Below are 27,588 nucleotides of genomic sequence, written 5' to 3'. Positions count from 1 at the left end.
ATGCGTTTAACCTATGAAGTTCACCGTATGCTCAGTTGATTAAGTTAATCAGAACCCCTAATTCAGATCACAAAGCTTAATTATTGACACCAAAGAACATCATAAACAGCGCACTGAAGTTCAGAATTGTTAATAAAAACATCAAATTTAATTCAACGACCAGGACCTAAAAACTAAATATGTTCAATCAATTGCACACAATCCACCGCTGAGCAATAAGAACTGAACGTACCATTGATTTCAGAAATGGTGTGCTGGGTTGCACCTCTAATTTTTATGACTGGGATGCACTGAAATGACTATAAAGTCATTTTATTTCCCTCTCTGTATGTATGACTGCGCATTTGTTTTGTACATATGAACAAGAAACAGAAGCCAACAAAGGGCTGTATGGACAAAGGATAAGAATGCATTTCAAATAAGGTCTGCCTTGCTTCCCAGCTGATCTGAGTGCGATGGGACAAAATAAACAGAAAATTAGTTTAGGGTGGGGGGGGGGGAATCCACACAATGAAATCACAGGGTGCAGTATTAGCTTCTGGTGTGAGCGCTTTTTCTTATTTCCATGTAAGTAAATGGCCAACATTCATTAATACACAGAAGAGTAAAGTGCTGCTCTTTGAGGAGAATGTTGTGATGGGGCTAAACAACTTGAAGTTACCAACTCTTCCACAGCTTCTTTTATCCACACGTATCCTAACTCAGTCAGACAGATGGGCAATTCGCTAGCGACTGAGACGAGTGAAGCTAAACATATAGTGATGGCCATGTTAGTACAAAACAATGAGGCACCTGAAACTGGATCATGTGAAGAGAAAGAGTGGGAGCTGGGGGTGGGGAGAAAGCCAATTTCAGCACCTGAAGGTGTTAAGCGTTCCAAACCATGGCATGTGGTGGCACTGTGGTCTAAACCACTGAGCCTCTTGGGCTTGCCGATTGGAAGGTCGGCAGTTTGAATCCCCGCAACGGAGTGAGCTCCCGTTGCTCCATCTCAGCTCCTGCCAACCTAGCAGTTCTAAAGCACGCCAGTGCAAGTAGATAAATAGATACTGCTGCGGCGGGAAAGTAAATGGCATTTCCCTGTGCTCTGGTTTCTGTCATGGTGTTCTGTTGTGCCAGAAAGAGTTTAGCCATGCTGGCCACATGACCTGGAAAACTGTCTGTGGACAAACGCCGGCTCCCTTGGCCTGAAAGCGAGATGAGCACCGCAACCCCAGTCGTCTTTGACTGGACTTAACCGTCCATAGGTCCTTTACCTTTTTTTTTTTTTTTTTACTATTTCAGTTTTGAAAAACCAGTAACAGTTGAACATCCCCATTAACCTCACTCACGTAAGAGTATTTTGCACACATAATTATCACAGTTTAGAGCTCATTACTTACAGACTGGCGGTAGCTCATACTCCACTTCTAATACAACTCGCTCGCCAACGTTTTTAAGCAAACTGATGATCTCATCATGGCGGAACTTTGTCAGGTTGATTCCATTCACAGATTTGATGTAGTCTCCCACATCCAGTTGGTCACTCCTGCAACACACATGCAACGATCTTCTTCAGTGAAACTGTGTTATTGTTTTTTACTTTGTCTTAATAATTAAGTAACTTCATCCTGAGCTAGTCTGAAAGAAACTGGATCACTGTTTTCTTATCCATGCTAACATATTAAAGGAAATGGATGAGTTAATACATTCATAGAAAGATGGTATTTTTAATCACATCTTAGAATAACGAATACTGGGGAGAATAAGTGCCCGTATAATTTATTAGCATTGTTCTGTAAGCATACAATGAAATGTTACATGGGCAAGTTGAACATCTGCTTTATTTTATTTTTTACTGTATTATGCTGTAATTAGTAAACTAATTAAAAATAAATGTGGGAAATGAACAACAAAAAAGAGAGCAACATTACTTTGAAATGTGCTGGATAAGACCTGCAATGTTTACAAGTTAAAATATGACTGTATTTTGCTTTGAATCTGGTGACCAATATCCCTTCTCTTTTGTACTGTTTCACATTATTCTTAATAAAAAATATATTATTTAGAATATACCGGCCCTGAGTTCTATGGGTATAGGGCAGTATACAAATTTAATAAAATAATAAATATAATTATCTGAACACTAATTATCCAAATGGTAATATAGCATTATACTAGTCTATTCAGCATTTTTTTATTTATTTATGCAGTGCCATCACGGCGCAAGGAGATTTGCTGGCAAAGAACAGGCAGGCCACTGCCCCCAGAGACTAGGAGCATAGGAAAATGCCCCATACCAGATCTAACTATTTGTATGCAGCCCACTGTTGACTACAGAAACTGGCAGCAGCTCTCGAGGGTCTTAGGCTGGCATTTTTCACATCACCTCCTCCATGAAAATGCTGTAGATACTAAGGACTGAAACAGGTTGCCCTTGCCTAGAGTGGCTGTATTCTACCACAGAGCTAGGCAGGGGCCGCAGAACCCATTTTGCCACTTGAGGCGAAACAGAAAGGGCTAACCTGCCCTGCTGCCACTGCCTCCGAAGCTGGTGACGGGGGTGCCGATTTGGGGGCTTCTGAGCTGGTATCCCCCCAACCTGCTTAATGGCTGCATGGGTCCTGTAGCTATGGTTCCTCTCCTATTTAGTCAAGTTCATTGATTTAGTGAAGTTTGATTTGAAATATAGTGCAGGACTGTGTTATTAACTTGTCTCGGTCATATTTAGACCTTGCCAGTTAGACAAGTTAGCTCGAATACAATCCACTTAACTCTTTGTTTTACTTTATAAACAGTTGCTATCCAGTTGCAGCCAGCTGATAGCAGGAGGTCTTCTGCACAAGTCACTAACAATGCAATGCTACACATTTCTGCTCAGAAGTAAGCAACATTGAATTAAATGGGGCCTACTCCCATTGCCTGCCAACCTAGCAGTTCGAAAGCACTCCCGGGTGCAAGTAGATAAATAGGGACCGCTTACTAGCGGGAAGGTAAATGGCGTTTCCGTGTGCTGTGCTGGCTCGCCAGATGCAGCTTGTCATGCTGGCCACGTGACCCGGAAGTGTCTCCGGACAGCGCTGGCCCCCGGCCTCTTAAGCGAGATGGGCGCGCAACCCCAGAGTCGGACATGACTGGCCCGTTCGGGCAGGGGTACCTTTACCTTTACTCCCAGGAAGTTGTATGGGAGACTGCAACCTAAATATCCTGTGCATATTTTAAAACCACATTCTTAACTGTGAAATAGGTCTCGATGTTAATTATCAAATTCAAAGGAAATTAATTATCTTGAAACGATCTTTGATATTTCAAGCATAAGCCATTCAAGGGAAGCAGGGGAGAAGATGGTGCAAAAAAATGGTTTCATTCTGTGTGTCTGTTCCGATATGCCAGCCTTAAGTTATCAGTAGATCTTTCTTATTTGTTATTGGGATTTTTTTTAAGGCTTTCATACAAATTTCTGCTTTTTGGTTTGAGAAGTATTTACCGAGCGGCAATTCCTCCTTGACGAAGGTTGGACACTCTTGGTTTACCATCCTTGTCAATTCCACCAGACACTGTAAGCCCCAAAGTTGTGCCTTCTTTCTTCATTAATTCAACTAGTGTTGAGCCCTTGAATTCCTCTGTTGAAAGAAAATGATTAGCATTTTAGAACTTTAAACAGTATAAAAGATTTTAGTGTTTAATTTTAATTTTTAGAAAAAGTTGTAATACCAGAAATGTTTGCTTTTTTTGGATTACTATTGGTTCAGGAGCTGAGAACGTATTTACTAACCCTTAGTAGTTACCAGTGGCGAAGTAGGCTATTGCCCATGAAAGCTCATGCTGTCATACATTTGTTAGTCTTCATATTGCCACAAGGCTCTTTGTTATGTTTGGCTTTGAATAATTTTTTTTTTAAATAAAAAGAACACTTTGAGGTTTCTCCTACAATAAAGAGGCATATAAATAAGGCATATAAATTTTATGAAATAAAAGAAAAGCTAAGGTTGAGCTTAAAATGATTTAGCACTCAGAACCAAATCAGGTATCAGTCATTTCCCCAAAGTTTGTGGTGAAGAAATTACCTTATACCTTAAGGTCACACGCCAACAAAGAGCTAAGTGTGCTTAAGTGCATAGCACTCTTGACATAAATGATAACCATCTCAGAGAGCTTATTTAGATAATGATTTGTTTCGCTAAGTTCTTGCATAATAAAATGACTGCGGCTGACTTTTGAACCTTAGCACTTAAATCTGAAAAACCCATTTATGCTTAATAACATATAAAGTTTGGAATACTAATTTGCCCCTCCTTCCCCTTTTCACATGTGCTAAATGAAGTATAGTGACATTTTGTGCCTTAAGGGAAGTACAATCCATAGATGTCTACTCAGATGCACATTCAATTGAGTCCACCAAACCTATCTCAGGTAAGTGTGAACAGCGTTGCAGCCAGGTATTGAGACAACAAACACTTTGGGTAAGTCCATTATGGATCAAGCTGGACACTGCATTTGGGGGCCAGGTAGGAATTTTCCATTTGGCATTGGCCATCTGGTTTTCACCTACCTCATAGCAATCATCACAACTTTGTGAGGTAGTTAGGCACTGGGTGAGTCTATATCTTGACTGAAGGGGAGGAGGGAAGGGTGTAGCCTCTGCCTTCTCCTAGTGGGAAAACAGTACAGTGGTACCTCGGGTTACATACGCTTCAGGTTACATACGCTTCAGGTTACAGACTCCGCTAACCCAGAAATAGTGCTTCAGGTTAAGAACTTTGCTTCAGGATGAGAACAGAAATCGTGCTCCGGCAGTGCGGTAGCAGCAGGAGGCCCCATTAGCTAAAGTGGTGCTTTAGGTTAAGAACAGTTTCAGGTGAAGGACAGACCTCCGGAACGAATTAAGTACTTAACCCGAGGTACCACTGTATCTACACCTGGGCAAATTTGCAACACCTGTATGGAAACATTCCTTTGACCATATGCTGCTGCTGTAACATACGGAAGGCAAACTACTGAGGGCTAAGAAGCAGAGGAAGGGAAATCTGTAATCATTTTTTTTTAAAAAAAGGAATTAGGACAGAATGTGGTGGCATGGCTACAAATACAAAGGATAGCTCAGTTGGTTAGAGCGTGGTGCTGACAATGCGAAGGTTGCAGGTTTGATCCCCGTATGGGACAGCTGCATATTCCTGCACTGCAGGGGGTTGGACTCGATGATCCTCAAGGTCCCTTCCAACTCTACAATTCTATGACTCTTCTATGACTCTATGACTCAAATCAGCACAAAAGGCAAGGGGAGAGGAATCTAGGTCTACAAGAAGCCTCAGAACCAAAGATGCTGAGAATGACACATTCAGGTATCGCAAACAGGTCACAGACAACAGAACTGTTAACTTTGACAGAGTTTCCTTGGAAAGAATAAGTCAGGATTAAGGGGCGTGGGGGACACAGGATGACATTTTGACGATGACATAATTGTGTGGTAGCTGCAAAAATTGTGCATACATGAGCAGAACTGATTCCCTAATGAATACATCTCAGAGCACTGTAAAACAAGCAAATCCTGTCTTCAGCCCTGATTATCGTGAATGAGCCTTTCTTAATTTCAGATGCTGTGCCAACTCTGCTTTGCTCAGCTTAATTTACACAAAAAACCCCTATGGTTTTGCATAGCCTGGCACTTGATAAGACCCAAACAATAAGATGCTATTTTCCTTAGGGAGCTGGAGTTCTCTCTTCAGGGCTTTGACATATAATACACTTTAGCTAACTAGAGGGGAAAGGGAAAAGTTTTGTTGCATTTTTAATTTGGGGGCAGGGTGTGTGTGTGTGTGTGTGTGTGTGATTGTGTCACCTTAATAAGTTGAGCAGGTTTGTAAAAAAAACACTACAGCAAGTAGAGAGAAAGCACCTCAACTCACACCTGTCTCTTCTGCATTTTTCTGTTATAGAGAAACCTGCCCTTATTCTTGGGTTGCACCCAACTAAGCCATGGGAGAAAAGCAATGACAAACCTAGACAGCATCTTAAAAAGCAGAGACATCACCTTGCCTACAAAGGTCCGTATAGTTAAAGCCATGGTTTTCCCAGTAGTGATGTATGGAAGTGAGAGCTGGACCATAAAGAAGGCTGATCGCCAAAGAATTGATGCTTTTGAATTAGGGTGCTGGAGGAGACTCTTGAGAGTCCCGTGGACTGCAAGAAGATCAAACCGATCCATTCTGAAGGAAATCAGCCCTGAGTGCTCACTGGAAGGACAGATCCTGAAGCTGAGGCTCCAATACTTTGGCCACCTCATGAGAAGAGAAGACTCCCTGGAAAAGACCCTGATATTGGGAAAGATGAAGGGCACAAGGAGAAGGGGACGGCAGAGGACGAGATGGTTGGATAGTGTTCTCGAAGCTACCAGCATGAGTTTGACCAAACTGCGGGAGGCAGTGGAAGACAGAAGTGCCTGGCGTGCTCTGGTCCACGGGGTCACGAAGAGTCGGACACGACTAAACGACTAAACAACAACTAAGCCATACTCTGAGCAGATCCACTGGAATTAATGGCGATGGCTTACTTAGGGCCATTAATTTCAATTGGTCTACTCTTAGTATGACTAATTTGAGTGCAACCCCCTTGCCTTGTTGTTTATAAATTCAGATGCTGTGGCAACAATTCTCTGTTCCGCTCATCGTTTACTTTCTGCACATCTTTGTTGACCCAAACCACTCTGAGAACTCTCATATGTAATCAATTGTAAGGCTTAGCATAAAGGTACGAGTCCTTGAAAATGTTTACATGTAACGTGGCTGAACTCCATTTGAACAGTGTGCAGCAACCTTCCGTTTATACCAGGTAATTCAATTTTCTGATTTTTTAAGAAGTTGTGGGCTTTAAAATCAGAGCTAATGCCTTTGTTCCTATATTTTCCCTACCCCCTAGTAAATATCACTTGAGAGGACATATATACAAATGCTTGTTAGCTCAATTATCAGGTCACAATATACTCATTCATTTCAGACTCAGGTTGGAATCCTATGCACAGAACAAAGAGAGACTAATATCCAAGTAAATAATAATAATAATAGTTTTTGTTGTTCTGCATAAAAGGATAACCTTTTCTTGAAAAATGAGTGATACAATTCGTGCACAGAAAAGGGTTTGCAGCAAAACATTTCAAGAGACCTAGAACAGAACAAAGGAGCAAAAAAGAGCTTTAAAATAATTCATAAGGTGTTTTCTTGCAAGGCATACTCAATATAAACATATTCTAGTCTAGCGATAAAACAAGTGAAGAATGATTTCTAAACAAACAGCGATAACTTTATCTTTCCAATTAAAAAACAAAATAGAAAATATACAGACAATGGCTGGAAGCACTGGGAGAAGTCTTACATTTAGGATTTTTAAAGCACAGATAATATTCCATCAATTGCAGCTTGATATTTTCTCAAAGTCAATTTGGGAACGGTGGCTGGGATTTTTAATCTCCTCCAAATTCAAAGATTTAAATAAACGGCGCATCACATTTTGAATTGGAATCCACATCTAAGATCCCTACCATTAAAGGATTCAAATGAAGGTTGCTCCAAAACTAAAATAAGACACAAGAAACTTGAAAGCAAAATGGTAGTTAACATTAGAATGTGCTGCACCCCAGAAATGCTAAACATTTTTGGCCCTTTCTGTACTGTACATTTAAAGCAGTATAATATAACTTTAAGCAGTCATGGCTTCCTCTGAAGACCCCTATTCCCCTCATGAAGCTACGATTCCCAGAGTACATTAGGGAAGAGGAATTTATTGTAACACCACTCTGGGAATTGTTGCTCTGTGAGGGGAATAGGAAGCTCCTAACAACTCTCAGCAAAGGGATGCAGGTGGCGCTGTGGGTTAAACCACAGAGCCTAGGACTTGCCGATCAGAAGGTCGGCGGTTCAAATCCCCGCGACGGGGTGAGCTCCCGTTGCTCAGTCCCTGCTCCTTCCAACCCAGCAGTTCGAAAGCACGTCAATGTGCAAGTAGATAAATAGGTACCACTCCGGCGGGAAGGTAAACAGCGTTTCCGTGTGCTGCTCTGGTTTGCCAGAAGCGGCTTAATCTTGCTGGCCACATGACCCGGAAGCTGTCTGTGCACAAACACCGGCTCCCTCGGCCTATAGAGCAAGATGAGCACGCAACCCCCAAGTCGGGCACGACTGGACCCAATGGTCAGGGGTCCCTTTACCTTTAACAACTCTCAGCATCCTTAACAAGCAACAGTTCTCAGGATTTGGTTGGGAGGGGAGTCATGGCTGAACAAGATGGCTTTAAATGTACCGGTATATTGCAGATGGGGCCCTAGCTGCTAACAGTATTTTGCACCCAGAAAGATTTCCCATTTAAATATGTTTAAATGCATTTGAGAAGAGGTGGAGAAATCTATAATTTAGGGATTCCTGCACGTCTAACTTATACTTTTACTTTCTAATCAGATTCTGTACTTGCTCCCTGAGGTTCTGCATAAGCGTAATGAGCTAATGGCAAGGAAGACTGAAGATAGACGTAGTCTTTCGCTTGCGCGTCAGGGCCACAATCCAGCCCCCTTGGGAAATAAAGACACAATGACACATGAGCATCGGGCTGCAGTCTAAATAGGCCCCACAGCTCTCCCTGCGCTCCCATTGAAGCACCTCCCTGGGGTGACCGTGGAGCCATACTCCATTGTGAAGCCGGACACCCCCCCAACCAGCGCTAAAGAGGGGGGTGTCCTGCGGTCAGCCCACAATCCTCTGTTAAAAGGATCTGACATGTGCTAACTTCTTACACAGGACTGCTCATCACCAAATATTGCGTTTTCGATTTCATAAAATTAGCCAAGAAATTGTAATGGTTATCAGATTAGAACACACACAAAAAAAGGAATTCTCAGCAATAGAGGAATAAGGGATATTTGCATTAAAAATATATTAACTTCTAGGAAGAGCCATCTAAGAAAAAAAGGTAGGATAGTAATATTTTTGGTGCTATTATACCCCATTAATTCTAACCATCTTTCTGTAAAATATCAACTCAAAAGTACCAAACGCTTGTCAAAATTTTGACAGGTCTCAGTTAGGGACCACTCTCCCCTATTATCTCCAATGGATCTCTTCCAGAACAGGATTTTAAAATTAATCGGAAGCATTAGCACTTGATTCTCTCTGAGCAGAGCTCGTGTTTGCATAATATATTGTTCTAACTGGTTGATTTTATCTGGAAAGAAAGGGAGGCACAGACTACTGTTGATAATAGCGTGACAGCAATGAAAATTGTGTAGTCCAGGTTGAACATGCTGTACAGTAACGGAAAACACAGCTAATTTTGCTGTGGCTTTCACAAGTTTTGGAGCAGGGTTTGATAGTGCCAAAACCCAAATATTCAGCCTCAAATTCATTTCCCAAACTATCAGCAGTAATTCTGTCTGGCCCTGCTTCTCTCATATACGGAACTTGTCTCTTCTCTTAAGATTGTAGAATCTAATATACAAATGAAAGGCAGCATCTACCTTCATAAAGGCATTCATCCGAGAATGGAAATATACTTCCATGCGTAAGAGACATTTTAGCAAAGAATAATTTGTAACAGTTCCTTCTTAGTCACCTGACAATCACTGCTGTACTTCTTTCCACTATCTTGCCGTATCTGCCATTGGAACCATTTTGAAACTTCTCTTGATTTTGATTTCCACTCTGCAGGAATAAGTCTTCTAATCCACTACTAGCTTGAGTATTGTGGGATAACCAGTCTCCTAATAACCAACATGCTTAGGTCTAATTAAAGCATGAAGGGGTTACATAGAGTAAACTATTCTGCTAGAATTACCTATGTCATTTCCTTTTACTTCGGGAGTAAATAGGTAATAAAGCCTATTGTTCACCCTAAGTCTACCTTAGAAACTCAACATGTGAAGAAGCTTGAACTGCTCACTCCAGCTCAGTTACATGGCTCTCTTGAGTTCCTATACCAATAATTTAGGAACTTTCACTGCTTTGTAACTAAACTAAGTTTTACTGTCTGTGCAGCTTTTCTGATTGATGTATGGAAAAGTACATGAACCAGACCTTGGATGGATTTGTAAGTAAACCAATTTTTAATTTACCAAAGAGATCTAGGTGAGGATGGTATGTGGATGCTGCGAAGGATGCTTGAGTAGCACTGAGCCCACAATAACCTCCTGTGTGGAAGCCCCCCAAGAGACAAGTGAAGCAAGACTGCAAAAATAAAAATAAAAAATCAATTTATAAAAAGCAGGGGCATTCAAATTTTATTACCATCTTTATTATAGCAATTTTCCTGTGGCACAGTTAAATGGAAGTGTATCCTGCCTGTTCACATCACTTTTAATATATTTGAGTGAACTTTGATTTATTTCAGCAACAGCTAAAATCTTTGATTCTTTTTTTACACTGAAGGATATAATAATCAATGCAATTAAAATGGAAAATGAGCAGAACTCTACAGTTTTCAATACATTTCAGAAGGATCTTGTTTTCTGCCATTCCAAGTTTATTTTTTTTAAAATAAACTTGCCTACCTGTGCACTATATGATTATGAGATCTACTTTAAAAATGTTGCTAGGCAGCAAGTTCTCTCTTCCTACTGCGTTCACTGGGTGACAGACAGGAGGACAGAGATTCTGTATCTCTAATAGTTCTGTAAAAGAGGGGTTTCAGCTCTGTCACTAGCAATAATTTAAATTTCTACATCGCTATTAAGAACGCAGGAAACCTGTCCTTCTTTGGACCAGGACTTCAGAAGGACTACTTCCTTCTTGTAGCATGAAAAGATTCTGCACAGCCAAACGTCTCCATAGCCCATGAAAATATCACAGTCTCTTGCCCATGCCTACTTAGCAATTTCCTTGCAGTTAATTTGTGATGCAGCAGCTGAATGTGTAAACTAACAAAATCTATCTCGTGTAAGGGCAACTGAGGGCCAGATCACATGACCCTCTTGATGCGTTAGCCATCCAGTTATAAGCTTATCATGGCACAGCTTGCTTCCAATTGAAGGGAACTGCATTAGTGTGATAAGGTTCTATCTGTGATAAGCTATTGTACTAGTTATCACATGAGAAGCATAGTGTGCCAACTACAGTTTCATGTCATTAGATGGGATCAGTTTCTAATTCCTGCTGACTCATTCTGTAATGGAGGCAACCAGGGAAAATGCTGCTACTGATAAGCAATTTTGTAATGACCTTAATTTGTAAAGATTACAACAAATGTTAGCAGGATTCCGGGATGTGGGCGGGGGGACAGGGCGGGGAAAGACAAAGTCACACATTCCCAACACCCACCCACATGAAACCTTCCATTTCCCAGGGTGCTGCAGTTTAATCATTCTTCCGGGTAAGAATGCCACTTTATTCTCTAGGAAGCGAGATGAGCGCCGCGACCCCAGAATCGTCCGTGACTGGACTCAACGGTCAGGGGTCCCTTTACCTTTCTATGTGTAGTTACAGGTTCCTGAAGACATGTCGGCCCAGGGCATTTTCCTGCTAGAAACAAAAGAAGAAATGTCACCCCCCTGCCTCCTCCTCTGTGTGCCTGGCATTGTGGTGAGTGGAAGTGGGCACTTGGGTGGAGACATGGTTTAGGAGGAGGCTAGGGGTGACATTCCTGTTTTGCTTCTAGTGGCAAAACACTAGAAAGCACAGAGCAGGCATGCAGCAAGAAGAGGAGGCAGCAGCCAACAAGTGCAGAAGGTGACAAGTAGTGTCCCCCCAGAGGCCAGATGGATCACTTTTCCCAGCTATTGGGAGTCTGCTGCCCTGAGGCAATTGCCTCACAGTGCTTCATGGGCTGGATGACCCTGCCTGTAAAGAGAAGGTGTAGCCTGAAGCTTGGCTACATCTAATGAAAATGGGAAATTACCAAAAGCTTCCTATTGCCTATAAACTTGTTTTGCATAATTAAGCACTGTAGTGTTGTGATGAAAAGGAATGTTCAAGGGTTTACCACGAGAGATTTGCCATTGATCTGGATGAATGAATGCATGATCAAGTTCTGAGTGTGGAGGCAAGTGATTGCCTTAAAAGGGCATCATTTGATAACTACATGAAGGTTCACATTAACCTTTCATTGACTCGGCTGGTACAAGGTAGGGAAAGCCATAAATGCACAAATAAGCTACATCCTACTAGAAACAATTACTATTGACACAGAGACATGCACAGTACAAGCCCCTGAGTATTCAAAGGCAAGAAGACCTTGATCAGAAGGGAAGAGCTAGTGTTTGTCCTTTCCAATGGGAATCATGGTGAGAGAGTTTTAGTCATATATTTTTTAAAAAGAGAATGCATATAAAATTAATGAATAAATGTACTGAAGTGTGCTGTTGGTTCTGCTACAATTAGTATATTTATTCTGTTCTATTATCAGGTTTTACACATAAAGTATTTTTTGTTAAGGAATGTCCCTAGGGGCATTCTAGTCTATCACCAGCTTTAAAATGGCAAGTACGCAATGTCTTTCAAAGGCAAGTTAATTACAATTAAAATGGGAATTGAAAAAACAAACATGCAACTTCCTAAATAAATACTGCATGCTACTATTAGTTGCCTTATGCAACGAGCCTCTAGGCAACATACAATACAACAGAAAACAAACACTAAAACTAGTGGAGTTCTTCCCCCGCTTACAGATCAAATTGAGACTTAAGATCTGCCAAGGAAACCTGGCTGGCCATCCCACAACCACCAGACTATCACTTGGAGACTCCATGGAAGTTGTCAGGGAACTGACATCGGAGCGAGAGGCGAAGGGGAGGCTCCCAGATGATGCTGGCGAAGGACCCAGCTGCAGGGGGAGAAACAGCTCAGTAGAGGGGGAAGCCAATCAGCGCAACACCAGGGATAAAGGGGGGCAGACAGGGGAAGTGGAGAGAGGGCTCCAGGACTCTTCACTGGACATCAGTGAGGAGAGCCTAGGTCCTCCGCTACCCACGCCTTCCCTGCGCAGAAGACTCCCGCGCAGTGAGAGGAGGAGGAGACTGTTACCATAAAGCACCAATGCTGCAGCAAGCAAAGGCTCCAGCAGCTCAGTCAGCTGCTTGTGGCTGGAAAGCCAAACAGGATGTTTGTGACTGTTGCCATGGAAACAAAGGGGCAGTTCATTCTGTACTGAGCACCGGATGTTAGCTCAGTGTGTGTGTCATATGACCCGTACTGGAAGTACATGGGTGGAGTTTCTTTTTGCTGTTGTCGAGTGCAGACATGTTTCTCTGTACTGATATGAGAGACAGAAATAAAAGATGTAAATAGTTTTCTGTCTGCTTCTTTCCCCTCCTGGGGGACACCAAAGGGGAGAGATGATGAACGGTGTGTTCCTCTCACACATCTGAGAAGAATCGCCGAGACCTCGCCTGCTTATCAGCAGAGTGGAGACGCGGGGAGGTCGACAGGAATATCTGCCGGTGCCTACGCTGTGGCACATTCCTCTGACCCAGGCAGAATTCCAACAGTGGTAGCAGAGGATGGTTGCTGTTTTCTTCGATCCATCGGACATCTGGATGAGAGGCTGGTGAAAGGTCCTCCTCTGCTCCATGGAAGCCTGATGTGAGAGGCTGATTCTCTGCAGCCAGAAGCTGACCAGAAGAAGCTGACAGCCAAGCCGATGCTCAAGGTATGAGACTTTTAAGGGCTTAGAAGAGTGAATGTAGATTGATTCATTCTCTGCTTCACGGAGAGCGTGTGTGGGAAAGCAGCTCCAACTTAGAAGAGGCCTGCATACCAGGCATTTTTGTGGTTTCCTGTCCGAGGAAAGGAATGCGCTGTTGCCTAGCAACGTCCTTCAGAAGGCTGTGCCTCAGAGAGGAGAAATGGAAAGTTACTCAAGAGGGCTGGACAGTCAGACTATGCTTCAGAGAGGCGAAAACAAAGTTTGTTATGACTAGGTCCTCACGAACTGCTGGAAGGGACTTTCCAACGCAGCCAGTGTCAGAGTTGCCAGGTGTCAAGAGTGTAAACAAGCCAGCTATTGGATTTTAGAGGCTTGTGTTTGAGAGTCAATGCAAGGACTCAAAATGGATGCCAAGAAGGGGGGAGGCTTGCCTTCTCCACCCCTCCTGACCAATGACACTTATTCATCTTGGTCTGTAAAGATGAAGGCCCTGCTGCAGAATCAGAGACTGTTTGGGGTGATTGAGAATCCCATCCCTGCAGCACCAACGCGTGCTTGGGAGTCACAGAATGTGAAGGCTAGGACTGCTATAATTCTGTGTGTCTCAGATGAGCAGCTTGTGCATATACAGCATTTGGAATTTGCGCAAGAGGTTTGGAACGCGCTGCGTACAACGCATCAGAGAGATGCCGGTTCTTCAGCGTTGCTGTATTTTGAGAAGTTGACCAATCTCAGATTAGCGCCTGATGGAGATGTTCAAGCGCACCTGACAGAAATGAAGTATCTGCGTCAACAGATGGTGGAACGAAATTTCCGTCTACAGGAGGAAGTGTTTTGCTTCATGATGATAAACAGCCTTAGCCGCACCTACAAGGTTGTTGCCAGTCAGCTTGGTTCGCTACCTGCTCAGGATCTGACCGCGGAAAGAGTGTGTGCCGTCGTCCTGAACGAACACGACAGACTTGCTGCACTGGAAATGAAGGACAGGGGGAGGGTAGAACAGAGTTCAAATCTTCCCACTGGTGGTGCTACTGGAGAGCATGCCGTAGCATTGAGTGCCGTCCGATGCTATAATTGTGGACAGACTGGGCATCTACAGCGGAACTGTAAGAAGCCACGACAGTCAAAAGGAGCCAAGAACAGCTCTACAAAGCCTGAGGCGTCAAGCAAAAGCCGTACCAACTGCCAGGTGAAACCTGCAAAGGTGATGATGGCGAAAGGAACCACGCCAGATGTTGGGAACGCATTCATAATCGACACGGGCGCCACGAGGCATCTCTGCCCACACAGAGAACTGTTTTCGACGTTGAAGAAGCAAAGCTTCACTGTGAAACAAGCCAACGGTCAAGAACTGGAAGCTACCGGAATTGGAACTGTGTATCTTGAGAGTCTGAACTTGACTATAAGTGATGTTTACCTGGTTCCAGAACTGAAATTTAGTCTGCTGAGTGCTTCGCAGATTGCAAAGAAGGGACTAAAACTGTACTATGATGCTAAAAGATGCAAGATCTACAAAGATGGAGAACTGTTTCTAACTGCCAAAGAGAAAGATGGAGTGTATTTGTTGACTTTTGATCAAAGTGATTACATGAAATGTAATACTTCTGATTCTAACGAATTTTCTCTTACAGGTCTGACCAACAAAGAGAACACCAAGAAAGTGGCTAAGAAGGTCCACAGAGCTTTTCAGCGGGTGTATGCTGACGTGATTGGTCCCCTAGAACCATCTAGAGGCGGTGTAAAATATTACCTTGTGTGTGTTGATTGCTACACTAATTATTCTTGGGTTTATATGATGAAGAAACCGAAGGAAATTTTAGAAAAGTTTCAGGAGTTTTGTGACAAGGTTAAAACTATGCATGATGCTAACATTGATTGTCTTTTCACAGATGACAAGCCAGTTTTTCTTTTACAGGATTTCCAGAGGTTCCTGGATGAGAAAGGGATAAGACACAAACTTGCTAGTTCCGAAGAAGCATGGAAGAAATGTGTCTGTGTTAGGGTGAACAAAGAATTGCAAAAGGGGATGCATGCGCAATTGCTGAGTTCACATTTACCACATGATTATTGGGCCGAATCTTTAGCGTCCTATCTTCATGTGTGGTTGAGGAAAGTCTCAACAGAGTTGGGATGTTCTCCTTTTGAGAAGCTGTTTAATAGAAAACCTTCTGTTGCCTATTTTAAGGTTTTCGGGTCTCATGTGAGAACAGAAACTCCAAGTGGGGTAAAGAATGCCAGAGGCATCTTCGTGGGTTATGAAAAAGGTCTCTACAGAGTAATTTTGTCTGAATCTGGTCAGGTGATTCTCACAAAATTTCTAGAGAGTGCTCCTGAACAGGAGAGAGTGATTGTTCACACTTTTTCTACAGAGGATTCTGATGATGATGATGAGTTTGATCTTATTGAGTTCAGTGGTACTGATGATGATGACAGCGATAGCTCAGACAGCTCAGTTGTCACAGTCATTGAGAGGAAATCTCAAATAATGACTAGACCCTCAGAAGAGGCGGATGAACCACTGATTAAGCTTAGTACTGGTTCTCCAGAGAGTTCAGAGGCTGAACCAGAAACCAGAGAAGAGCTGCAACTCTTACGTAGGTCTGAGAGAGCAACGAAGGGTGTAACACCCAAGAGGTATTCAAAGGAGTTTGCTAACCTTGCATATGTTGCTGTTGTAAACGATCAAGGACAGATTGAAGCTGTGTCTGAGTCAGAGACAAAGGCACAACAGAGAGTTGTTAACCAAGGAAATGCGAAGTCACACAACCAGAGAGGTACATTGGTTAAACCAGTGGCGGGTAGTTCCAAGGGTGGAACTAAAACAACAGGGGAATGTTATAAGTATAACAACTGTTTGTTTTCTTCTCTGGATGACGCTTTGCTCGCAGCACGCATTGATACTTTAGGGGGAGTATGTTACCATAAAGCACCAATGCTGCAGCAAGCAAAGGCTCCAGCAGCTCAGTCAGCTGCTTGTGGCTGGAAAGCCAAACAGGATGTTTGTGACTGTTGCCATGGAAACAAAGGGGCAGTTCATTCTGTACTGAGCACCGGATGTTAGCTCAGAGTGTGTGTCATATGACCCGTACTGGAAGTACATGGGTGGAGTTTCTTTTTGCTGTTGTCGAGTGCAGACATGTTTCTCTGTACTGATATGAGAGACAGAAATAAAAGATGTAAATAGTTTTCTGTCTGCTTCTTTCCCCTCCTGGGGGACACCAAAGGGGAAAGATGATGAACGGTGTGTTCCTCTCACACATCTGAGAAGAATCGCCGAGACCTCGCCTGCTTATCAGCAGAGTGGAGACGCGGGGAGGTCGACAGGAATATCTGCCGGTGCCTACGCTGTGGCACATTCCTCTGACCCAGGCAGAATTCCAACAGAGACTGGGTGTCAAACAACTTTTATGCTGGAAGAGGTTCAAGAAACGCCCACTGACGGATTCTGCCAGTGACTGAGGCAGCCACGATGAGAAGGGGCTGTGCAGTCAGAAAGGTTTAACAAGGCAAATTAACCGAGAAAGGCACCAGTTTACGCACGAGTAACTCATACCCATTACAGAAGTGGACTCTTTCAGTGGTAGCACCCACCTTTCGGAATGCACCCCCCTGGGTAGTTTGAGAGGCGGAGCCAATAACTAGCTTTAAATACCTTTTAAATAAACAGAAATTATTATTCCTTAATAACATATTATGCATGGTAGCCTTTGCCAACCTCGGGCCTTCTTGCTGTTTTGCATTACAAATCCCAACAGTTGCAGGACAGCATGGCTATACTTGCTGGGGCTGATGGAAGCGGAGGGCACCAGGTTGGGGAAGCCTGATCTATGGTATATAATTTACTTGATCTATGGTATATAATCATATTCTGTTTTTATTTAGCTCGTAAAAGAGTTCTATTGGACCATTGGTGCTCTATGAATTTATATTGATCCCCCCTTCCCAATTATATTTTATGTAAACCGCTTAGAGATTTCTTTTTATACTGCAGGACGTAAAGTTTATAAATAAATACATAAATCTGAAATGCGAACAAGTCAAAATGATGCAACCAACCAACAACAACAACAACCAAAAAGCAAGTGTGAGCACATGGCACAATAATATAAAATCTGAAAACCCCAATAGAACCTAAAACATGTCCCCATAAGATTTAATAGTGACTAAAATTAGAGGTGTTAAAATGAAATTAAAATGTTATTAAAGGACCTGGAAGATTAAAAGGGAGATTATAGCACGTGTCAAGTTAGCATGGGCTGGGGAGTATCAAGCATAGGGGCTAAATACGGACCTCTACACTTCTTTTGTGGCCCCTGAGATTCTCGGGAGGCCACAATCCCCTCCCCAGGCCATGCACTCTCTCTTCTGGCTGCAACTCTCAGCAGCCCTGGTTTGCAACCTGCTTGAGTTTTTTGTGTGTAACTGGAATGCATTCTCTGATAATCCCAGATGGAGGAAAGAGAGGGGCATCTAGCCAAGGTGAAATTTGCATTCATTGCCCCACCCACTTTTGCCTCTGGCACCACCCACCACTGGCAAGTGGCCCTAAGTAGAAGGCTGCCCCAAAGTGAGATGTGGCCTTTGGGCCGAAAAGGTTCTGCACCCTTTCTCTTTGGGGAGAGCGTTCTACACATGTTGGAGTGGGAGGTCCACGGAGAAGGATCTCTTTCCTTGGTTGTCACCCTCTTGCTTGTCACTCTCTGTCAAGAAGGTAGTTTCTGCATGTGCTGTAGAGGGAAGTGAGGGGCAGCTGGGGCTCGTCAACCTGGGAAGGTAGTCCATTCAGGACAGGCTTCCTCAACCTCGGCCCTCCAGATGTTTTTGGCCTACAACTCCCATGATCCCTAGCTAGCAGGACCAGTGGTCAGGGATGATGGGAATTGTAGTCTCAAAACTTCTGGAGGGCCAAGGTTGAGGAAGCCTCAAGTCTAGGAGAAGGAAAACTCTTGATCCTAAACCTCTGCTGCCTTGTGAGAAAGGCTTTGAGAGTAAACTTTGAGTGGAAACCCATACCTACTGTCTTGAGGAAAAACTTTGGGAGAAGCAAAGACTAAGGACTGCACAAATCTGGATTCCCTAAATGGTTGGATGGCGCCTTGTACGCCTCCTTCCAGCAACTTCTTCAACCAAGCTGGTGCCAAACATATTGCTCTGCTTCTCTTTGGTTCACATTGGTGAGGCTGAGAGGGAGGTCCTATTGTTTGAGCAGCCCAGGACCTCCTACCCAGGCTCTCATCCCAAGGTGGTGCTAACAGAGCAGTTTGACTTTTCCTCCATCATCTCTCAAGACAGACAGATGCCAACAACAGACACACATTTTAGGAAAGGCCCTGAAGACACTTCAGGAAATGCAAGCTTTCAATAACCACCTAAAAGCAAAATGTTAGGTGCTACCCTAATTTTAATCCGAAGCTAATTCCAGAGAGCTGGAACGTAACACTGAAAGCCCCATTTTTACTTGGTATCAAGTGTACCACTACAGCATACAATCCTTTTAGGAACATCCTAAGGAATGCAACAGCTGATCAGGGATATATATATATATATATATATATATATATATATATATATATAGACAGAGCACCTTGTTCATATGTTTAAATCAAGATATGGCAGTTGTTTCTGCATATTGGTTTTTTAGGGTGGCATAGTTCGCAAATGACGGATTAGAGTTTTCTGTGATGAATAACATATATCACGTAAAATGACCCTCCAGTGTGAGAAAAGGGTATGTAGGGAATGCGACTTTCCAAAATGTTGAAGATAAATGCAAAGTATTATTGGCTTTCTCTTTTCAGGGGAAAAAAAATCTTTTTCAATTATGATCTAAATAAATTTCCAATTTTCAGCACTGATAATAGTACAGACTTTTTCATTTATTCTGATCAGTCCTTTGGTTTTTATACATCAGGGGTTTATTGACAATAAACCCTTTCCATATAAAAAGTAAGTAAAATATTTTTTGCTGGCACACTTTTTGAACAACAAAGGAAAGCAATTAATAGGGACATAACATTACATGAAAATGATTTATGGCCTTCGGCTATCAAATACGTAGAGATGAGGATGACTGCACCAAATAAAGAAAGCCAATGGAGTTAATGATCTTGTTTATCATGGAGCTTGAAGGAACCTTTTCTAATTTCCTGCAACAAGTTAACTTTTTTCCAGTGCTATTCTAAACAAATTTCCAATTTTCAGCACTGATACCAGTAAAAATGATTTCTTGAGGGAACTATTTCTTTTCATCTGCTCTTTGGTTTTTATATATGGGAAGTTCATTGGCAATGAACAGTTAGTGTAGAAAAATGAAGTAAAATAGTAAATAATATAATAAAAATGAATTTATATACTTGGGCTTGAAAAAAACTATCTTGCCTTCCTGTCTTTTGTTTTTAGAGCTCTCTGGTGGAATCTGTATACTGTATAATAATTATAAATTATAAAATTCTTCTCCATTCAGGTCACTTCAAATGTAGTACCAGGCTACAGCTGGAAGGCGAAATTATGTCTTTGTTTGATGATTGGGAAAAATTATTTGTTCCATTTGTGCTTCCAAACCTTCAGGATTGTCACTTTTAAGACAAAGCGTTCATGATAAACATGCAATGTATATTAAGTGATGGGAATTTCATGGAATATTTGTAGATAGTTGGCTACTTTGCAACATAGCAAAGTATCACCTACCCATCATTTTAAAAAATGTTTTAAAATGTTTAACATGTTTACCAGGAAATTACCAAACAAAATCAAATCTTCCGCAGGAAATAAATATTAAACTTTGAAAACTGAATCCATTTCCTTAGGGCAATACTTCTCACCCTCCCCCCAATCAAATAAACCTATTTTCTGTTAACGTATTAATAATTGTTAACCCTACTCAAAGTAGTGGTTTCCCGACTGTGGTTCAGAAAACCTGAGGGTTCCTTGGAAAAAACTCACCAAGTGTTCCTCAATGGAAAAATGACTTATGGTGGATAAGTGTCCCAGAAATGCAGATTGCCTTGCACTATCAAACCTTTCCCTGTGTCACGGTCCGGTTCGTGGGCGGTAGAAGTCTCAGCTGAGGACATCGGGGACGGGGGTAAGATGGCAGGGTGGGAGCAGGAACGGGAGTCCAGAAGCCACAGGAAGCCAAGAGTCTGAGGGTCAGAGATCTGAGAGTCAAGAAGCCAAGGGTCCAAGGATCAAGAAGCAAGGAGTCAAGGAGCCAAACACAGCAAGGCAGGGAATGTGTTGCTGTGGCAAAGAGCCGAGGGGAAATGCTGACCTTCTATCCCTTCCCAGCTCTTGCCACCAGGTGCTGTGAGTTACCAATCAGCCTCACCTGTGCGGCCGTGCCTTGCCTCTTCAGAACAAACTTAGGAAGGCCCCAGTCCTGCAAAGTCCTATTGGTCACGGGGCTTGGCTCCTGCATGCACTCCTGACACCCTGCAATGCTCAACTGCAGGTGAGCGCACTAGAGCATTTGCATTAAAGCAGGCTGTGAAAATGGGAGAGCAGTTTCAGCAAGGTTCTCAGGAAGCAGGTGACATTCTTCAAACCTTTGGCCTCAGGAGAGGGCATACCTTGATGAACAGTGACAGAGTTGACAGCAAATTTGAGTGTTGAGTGTGTGTGTGTCCTTGTTTTCCTTCCACCATCTGTGTTAACAGAGCTGCAAACCCACACATAGTACGCCACTATGTCCCCCCACAATGCCTCTACTGTCACTCCAAGGGCACCGCGGGGATAAAAACTATTGTGGTCCTCACTGGCCAGAAATATGTCCTAGTATGTCTTCCATGTACATGGCCCACATTTTTTTTGGCTCAAGGGCCACACTGATAGCCATCCCTCTGAGGGACCCATGCCAGCAAGTGCACACACTGGCACACAGCCATATACTCATATAGCATGCATATACAGAGATGGACACGCAACCTGCACACACCCAGTGGCGTAGCGTGGGGGGTGCAGGGGGGGCCGGCCGCACCGGGCGCAACATCTGGGGGTTAGGGTTAGGGTGCGCAAATCCATGGGTTAGGGGGCGCAAATTACTTGCCTTGCCCCGGGTGCTGACAACCCACGCCACGCCACTGCACACACCTACATACTCAGCCACGTTTTTTGATCCCAGGGGAAGCAGTGGTGTAGGAGGGTCTCCTCCTGCTCCAGTCCTGAGGAGGAAAATCAGAGCTGCTTTTTTGCCTTTACAAAAGGCCCATTCTTCCTCTGGTGCAGCTCTATTCTTAGAAGAGCAGAGAAACTTAGGAAACTCTCAAAGCCCTTCTAATAACAACAGCATGTCAGAGGGGAAAGATCTTTTGCAAAGCTGAAAAGAGGTGACATAACCCAACCACACGCTTATAAGACCAGTGAAGAGGTTGAAACCTTTCCACTCTGACAAGCACCATAAAATTGTTGGAAGGGTGCTGGGGGGGGGCACGAGAAGTTGTTTGGGAGCAACCAATTGGCCATGGGTCATAGGTAAAGGTAAAGGGACCCCTGACCATTAGGTCCAGTCGTGGCCAACTCTGGGGTTGCGGTGCTCATCTCACTTTATTGGCCGAGGGAGTCGGCATACAGCTTCTGGGTCATGTGGCCAGCATGACTAAGCTGCTTCTGGCGAACCAGAGCAACACACGGAAACGCCGTTTACCTTCCCACCGGAGCAGTACCTATTTGTCTACTTGCACTTTGATGTGCTTTCGAACTGCTAGGTTGGCAGGAGCAGGGACGGAGCAACGGGAGCTCACCCCGTTGCGGGGATTCGAACCGCCAACCTTCTGATCGGCAAGTCCTAGGCTCTGTGGTTTAACCCACAGTGCCACCCATGTCCCAGGGTCATAGGTTAGCAATCCCTGATATTTTAAACAAAGCAAGTTAGGTGTAATAAGCTTAGACTTAGTTTCCTTTTTTTCAGAATACCATGCTTTCAAAAAACGACTAACAATTCTCAATAATAGGTCAACATTCCCACTTTCTAGTTCATTAGCTATCTTTCTATTCTGCCTCACAAAACTACTTTACCTGTTAAAAGAAAAGTGCACCAGGACCTATTTAAGTTCTAACTCAGCAGCACAATCTTATGTGTGCTCAGAAGTAAAGATCACTGCATTCAATGGTTCTTTCTCCCAGGAAGATGGGTATTACATTGCTGCATAAATCTCAGTTTTTAGAAGATGATGATACATTGCCCAATATCAGAACAATTGTTTTCTAGAACATTTTTATGTGACTAAATAGACTCGGACTGATAAAGTTGATCATGTGATATACGAGTATAATTTTTCCTGCAATATTTTCAAGGCATTGGAGCCAATAGAGCACAACAGGAATTTAAATCTAAGCTGTGTGATTAATTGCACTCTGTGATTTGACATTAGTAGCCAATCTTGCGGCACAGTAGGATGCTAGATTAAAACTGAATTGTGAATGAATCCTATCTTCCTGACCTTTGCAAATTTCTCCCAAGGAAAGGTTTTTACACTTTGAGGTCACTACTGACACCATCCTCTGTTTTAGATGGATGCTTTCATAACAACTTTTCTATCTACTTGTGGAGCCCATGTTGTTAAATATTTACAACATTTATATATCTCACTGGGCTATCCCTGAAGAAGCACTGTTAAGTTGCTTGCCCAATTACTGGAGGGTCAAATCCATTGGCCACATCCATAAAAACTTGATAATCTGTTTGCTAACAATAGCAAATAGAAGATTACTAAGAACGTAGCAATTTTCTTCTAGGTTGCTATAAAATGCCAACCAAGTTTCCTTGCTATAGCCATCGTGTAAATTGATGTCCTTGTTACTCTTTGTTTTATATTGCATTGTCACCTTGCTTTATATGTTTCTTGTTTGCTTTTCATGAGTTATAACTTAAATAAATGTGACCTATCTATAAAGGTTGAGCCAATAAAGCGTTTGACCTCTTTGATACAACTTTTCACACTTTCCTTACAACCACAGTGTCTGAGGCATCTTTGAGATCATGTGGGGGAAATAATGAGGTCAAGCATATAAGAAATGAATGACGTTGCATCAGTTACAGCCCCATGGAAATTATTGCCCATGGACACACCAGTTTTGTTGGAAATGACAGCGTCTAAAGATGGGCTCATAAATGCCTCAGTATCATTCAATATAAAATTCTGAAATTGCTGAGTGAGGGAGACTTGCATGCATGAAATAAGTAGTATGGTCCAGTGCGCAGAGAATTGTAACGAGATTGTGGTTCATCTGTGATCTGGAGAGAATAGCAAGGAATGGGGGCAATTGGGAAGAGACTGTATCCTGTTAAAGGTTGTAATAACTGGAATTAGGAAACAGGGATGGTCAGAGAAAGATACTTCAGACTTCTGGCCTAGAGCGGGGCGATTGAGGCCTCCATGGCTCAGATCTTTATCAGTCACTGACCAAGTCACTGCTATAATGGGATCATGACCTTATCTGAGTGATGAAGAGCATTAAATAGAGACCTTCAGCATAGCCACGTCTGAGGCTTTTCCTCCAGTTCCAGCTAGCTTCTGCTAGTGCGGACATCTGCACTAGGGCTCACATGCATAAAAGACAACTCTATGTTTCATCCTTCATTGATGAAGTCACAGGTGAAGATGGGCGTTTGCACAACTGAAAAGCACTGTATCTGAAGCGAAGCTCAGTGATGCGAATGCAGTGTTTCTATGTTGGTTGCTATATACTAGCAAGTCAAAATTTGAAGCTGTGGTAATCAAGTAGTGGACATGCATTTAGGGAGAAGCTCTGTATCTGAGCTTTCCCCACAGCAGCTAGAATATTCATGAACATTTTATCCACTCTAGCATAGAAACCCCTTTCCCATTAATATTTGCTCACTCTTCCTGTACGCCATTGAATCCGGTTCTGTATTTTAGCATTTTCCTTCAATAAGTAGGACAGTAGGAAGCTAAATGGGAGCAGATGGGGCTGCAGATAAATAGACCAGGCAGAGCAAAAGCTATTGCAGTTCCATTACTGTATGTAGCCCAGGGCAGGAGAGGTAGGCTAAAAAAGGTTTTGCTTTGGCAAGGTCCCCAGAGTGAAGCCAGATTACATGGGGTAGGTCCTGTGAACTGGATAAGACTCTTAGAGCAGCCAGCAGGAAAGTTATTTATCACCATCTTTACATCAATAATTTCCTCACCTATCAAAACAACCGTGTGCGTAAAGTGCCTTCTACTATTTTTCTTTCCATAATTTAAGCAATCAAACTTCAAATTATCATAAATCTGCCATGATAAATACATTTTTTAATATACATATATATTTGCAATGGCATGCCCTGTTTATTTATGGTGTCAGCAGTTTTCTCTGCTCCATTCAGACATAGAGGATTAGATTCAGAATGTACTTAGGCATTTCCCTAAATCTTTTCTAATTCAAGTACAGTAAGGGAGTTTTAAGCATGCACCCCAGTACTAATCTGAACAGAAGTAAGCTGTTTTGAACACAGACCAAAATTTTCTGACCCAAATAATCTGACCCACATGGTGCCAGGGTGCATTAATTACTATAATATTGACTATGACACACAACATACAACAGGGAATTTCTCAGTTCTTGTTCTGTAGAGTATTCTCAAGGCATATACTTTAATCACAGAATTAATTTTGGCATTAAATTAAATGATAGGACTAAACAGTAATTCAGTTTTACAATGATAAACGATGCTCAGAGAGGGGATAAGCCTGACAAAAGTTTAAACTGTAATTTGGGTATAACCAACCTGTACGTAATTTTAATTAACTGCCTTTACTTTCATTAAATCTGCATATCCCTATGAAAGAATCAATCATTTGTTGACTTTGCACAGCGAGATAACAGGATGAAAGTGACAGGTATCCTCATGGCATGAACCACACACTAGCTGTTTAAAACAATAAAAATAAAAAGAGCACTACAGGAGAGTCTATACCCCATTCTTTGCACTCCCCCTGCAAACTGACTAAAAGAGGAGTGGAATTAACACGTAGCCTTTGAAATGATTCAAGCACTGCTAGTGCTATCAAGGCAGCTCCATTTCACTCTTCATTTCCCTGGTCCTATGTGGGAAGATGGTTTTATTTTATTTCTCAGCTGCCTTTTTCCATAAGGTCCCGGGGCAAGTTACAACAGTATAAAAATACAGTACTAAAATCAGTTTTTTTTTAAAATTGCAATCAGAACAAAAGGGTAGGTCCGTATACAGTGGTACCTCGGTTTACATACGCTTCAGGTTACAGACTCCGCTAACTCAGAAATAGTACCTCGGGTTAAGAACTTTGCTTCAGGATGAGAACAGAAATTGTGCTCCGGCGGCGCAGCAGCAGCAGGAGGCCCCATTGGCTAAGGTGGTGCTTCAGGTTAAGTGTTATGTACTGAAGTTCTCACCCTGGGCCAGCAGGGGAATACTGTAGATAGTTATGCAAATGAAGGATCGAAAGTGACGTTCAGTGATTGGATAGTTTGTATGCAAATGAAGGATCGAAAGTGACGTTCAGTGATTGGATAGTTTTAGAAAATGGCAACAGTTACATTGTTCTGGAGCTCTATATAAGCAGGCTGACTGAGCTCCTCAGTTAGTTCTGTTCCAGCTTACAAATAAAGAGCTGCTTTGGAAGAATCGCTGTGTCGTCTGATATGTTCGCCCACAACTTAACATTAAGTACAGTTTCAGGTTAAGAACGGACCTCCGGAATGAATTAAGTACTTAACCCGAGGTACCACTGTATATAAATTCTCTCTCTCTCTCTCTCACTCACACACACACACACACACACACACACACTCCTGTTGTCATTATTGATCTATCTCTATCTATCTATCTATCTATCTATCTATCTATCTATCTATCTATCTATTGATCTATCATCTATCTATCTGTTGGAAGCCACTCACAGTGGCTGGGGCAAACCAGTCCAATGGGTGGGGTATAAGTAATAAATTGTTGTTGTTGTTGTATCTCATGTGTCAAAGGCAAAAGCAAATGATTCTTCTCTTCAGCATATGATGAAACCTGTGAAATGAAGGTACTAGACACAATTCTGTGGCAATGAAATTCCAAAACTTAGGGGCTGCCACAGAGAATGCCTTCTCACGGGCTGCCACCCCCAGGACTCATGAGGTCGGTGGAACTACCAAGAAGGGTCCTGTGGTAATCTCCTATGACAGGGATGTCCAACAGGTTGATCACGATCTACCAGTCGATCGCGTTATCCTTAGTGATCGACCCCAAGGAACCAAAAGCTCAACAACTTTGACTCTTCCTCCCCAAAGAAAGATCAACAACCTTGGGTCTTCCACCACCCCAAAAAGCTCAACAACTGCCAGTTTTGTTTTAGTGGGAGTAGATCGCAGTCTCTTGGAATCTGGACATCCCTGTCCTATGAGAACCCATGGCTTAAATTGTCAAAAGATCTATAACCTTTCTACAGAAGTCCTAGCCATTTCCCCTTGTTTCGTGAGAGGGAGGAATGCAGTGCTCCTCTAACCTTGCCGTAACTTATAGAAGTAGTGCACAGCAAAGAAAAACCCAGAGAAATAGAAAGCTATTTCAAGGAAAAACTAGAGAGATCATCCACAGAACAATCTGTTTATAAATAGTATTGAAAGAGGCACTCGTTTTCACACATAGCTGCGTTATAAAATTGTACCTAGTTGTTGCCATGATAATTTGTGTTCATCGTTTCAAAATTCAGTATACGAATCACTGAAATGGAAATCACTTTAAGGGTCACCTAGCCTGATCCCAAAGCGAACAGAGTAAATCTGCTGCTGCAGTGTCTCTGAAAGGTCCAGAAAAACCTCCAACAACAAACCTCTGCCTGTTCTACAGTTACAGTTTTTAAGTACACTAGACATCATTTTGCCAGGCAAAAAACTTACCACTGGCAGGAAGACTCCAGCAAGCTTCACATTTAGTTCGGACTAGCAATTTGAACAATGAAAAACCCACTATATATGCAGGTTTTATTTCAGTTATCGTTTATAATAGTCACTGTCAGACTGATC

The 27,588-nt window shown here is 42.6% G+C and overlaps 1 protein-coding gene across 21 annotated transcripts in view; it reads right to left on the bottom strand.

The window, feature by feature from the left end:
• Nucleotides 1–27,588, bottom strand: part of GRIP1 (glutamate receptor interacting protein 1) — a 344,378-nt gene that overhangs the window by 61,008 nt on the left and 255,782 nt on the right. For all 21 annotated transcript variants that reach the window (XM_083463371.1, XM_083463364.1, XM_083463367.1 and 18 more), the window contains 2 exons: nt 3,467–3,602; nt 1,383–1,528 (listed from right to left, as the gene is read on the bottom strand). In XM_083463371.1, coding sequence (XP_083319497.1) covers nt 1,383–1,528; nt 3,467–3,602 — 282 coding nt within the window. The remainder of the gene's footprint in view (nt 1–1,382; nt 1,529–3,466; nt 3,603–27,588) is intronic.

The sequence above is a fragment of the Podarcis liolepis genome (genome assembly GCF_965112155.1).
Source record: "Podarcis liolepis genome assembly, chromosome: 10".
NCBI classification, from domain to species: domain Eukaryota; kingdom Metazoa; phylum Chordata; class Lepidosauria; order Squamata; family Lacertidae; genus Podarcis; species Podarcis liolepis.
The sequence above is the reverse complement of the archived record's forward strand: the minus strand, read 5'-3'. Positions and strand labels throughout refer to the sequence as shown.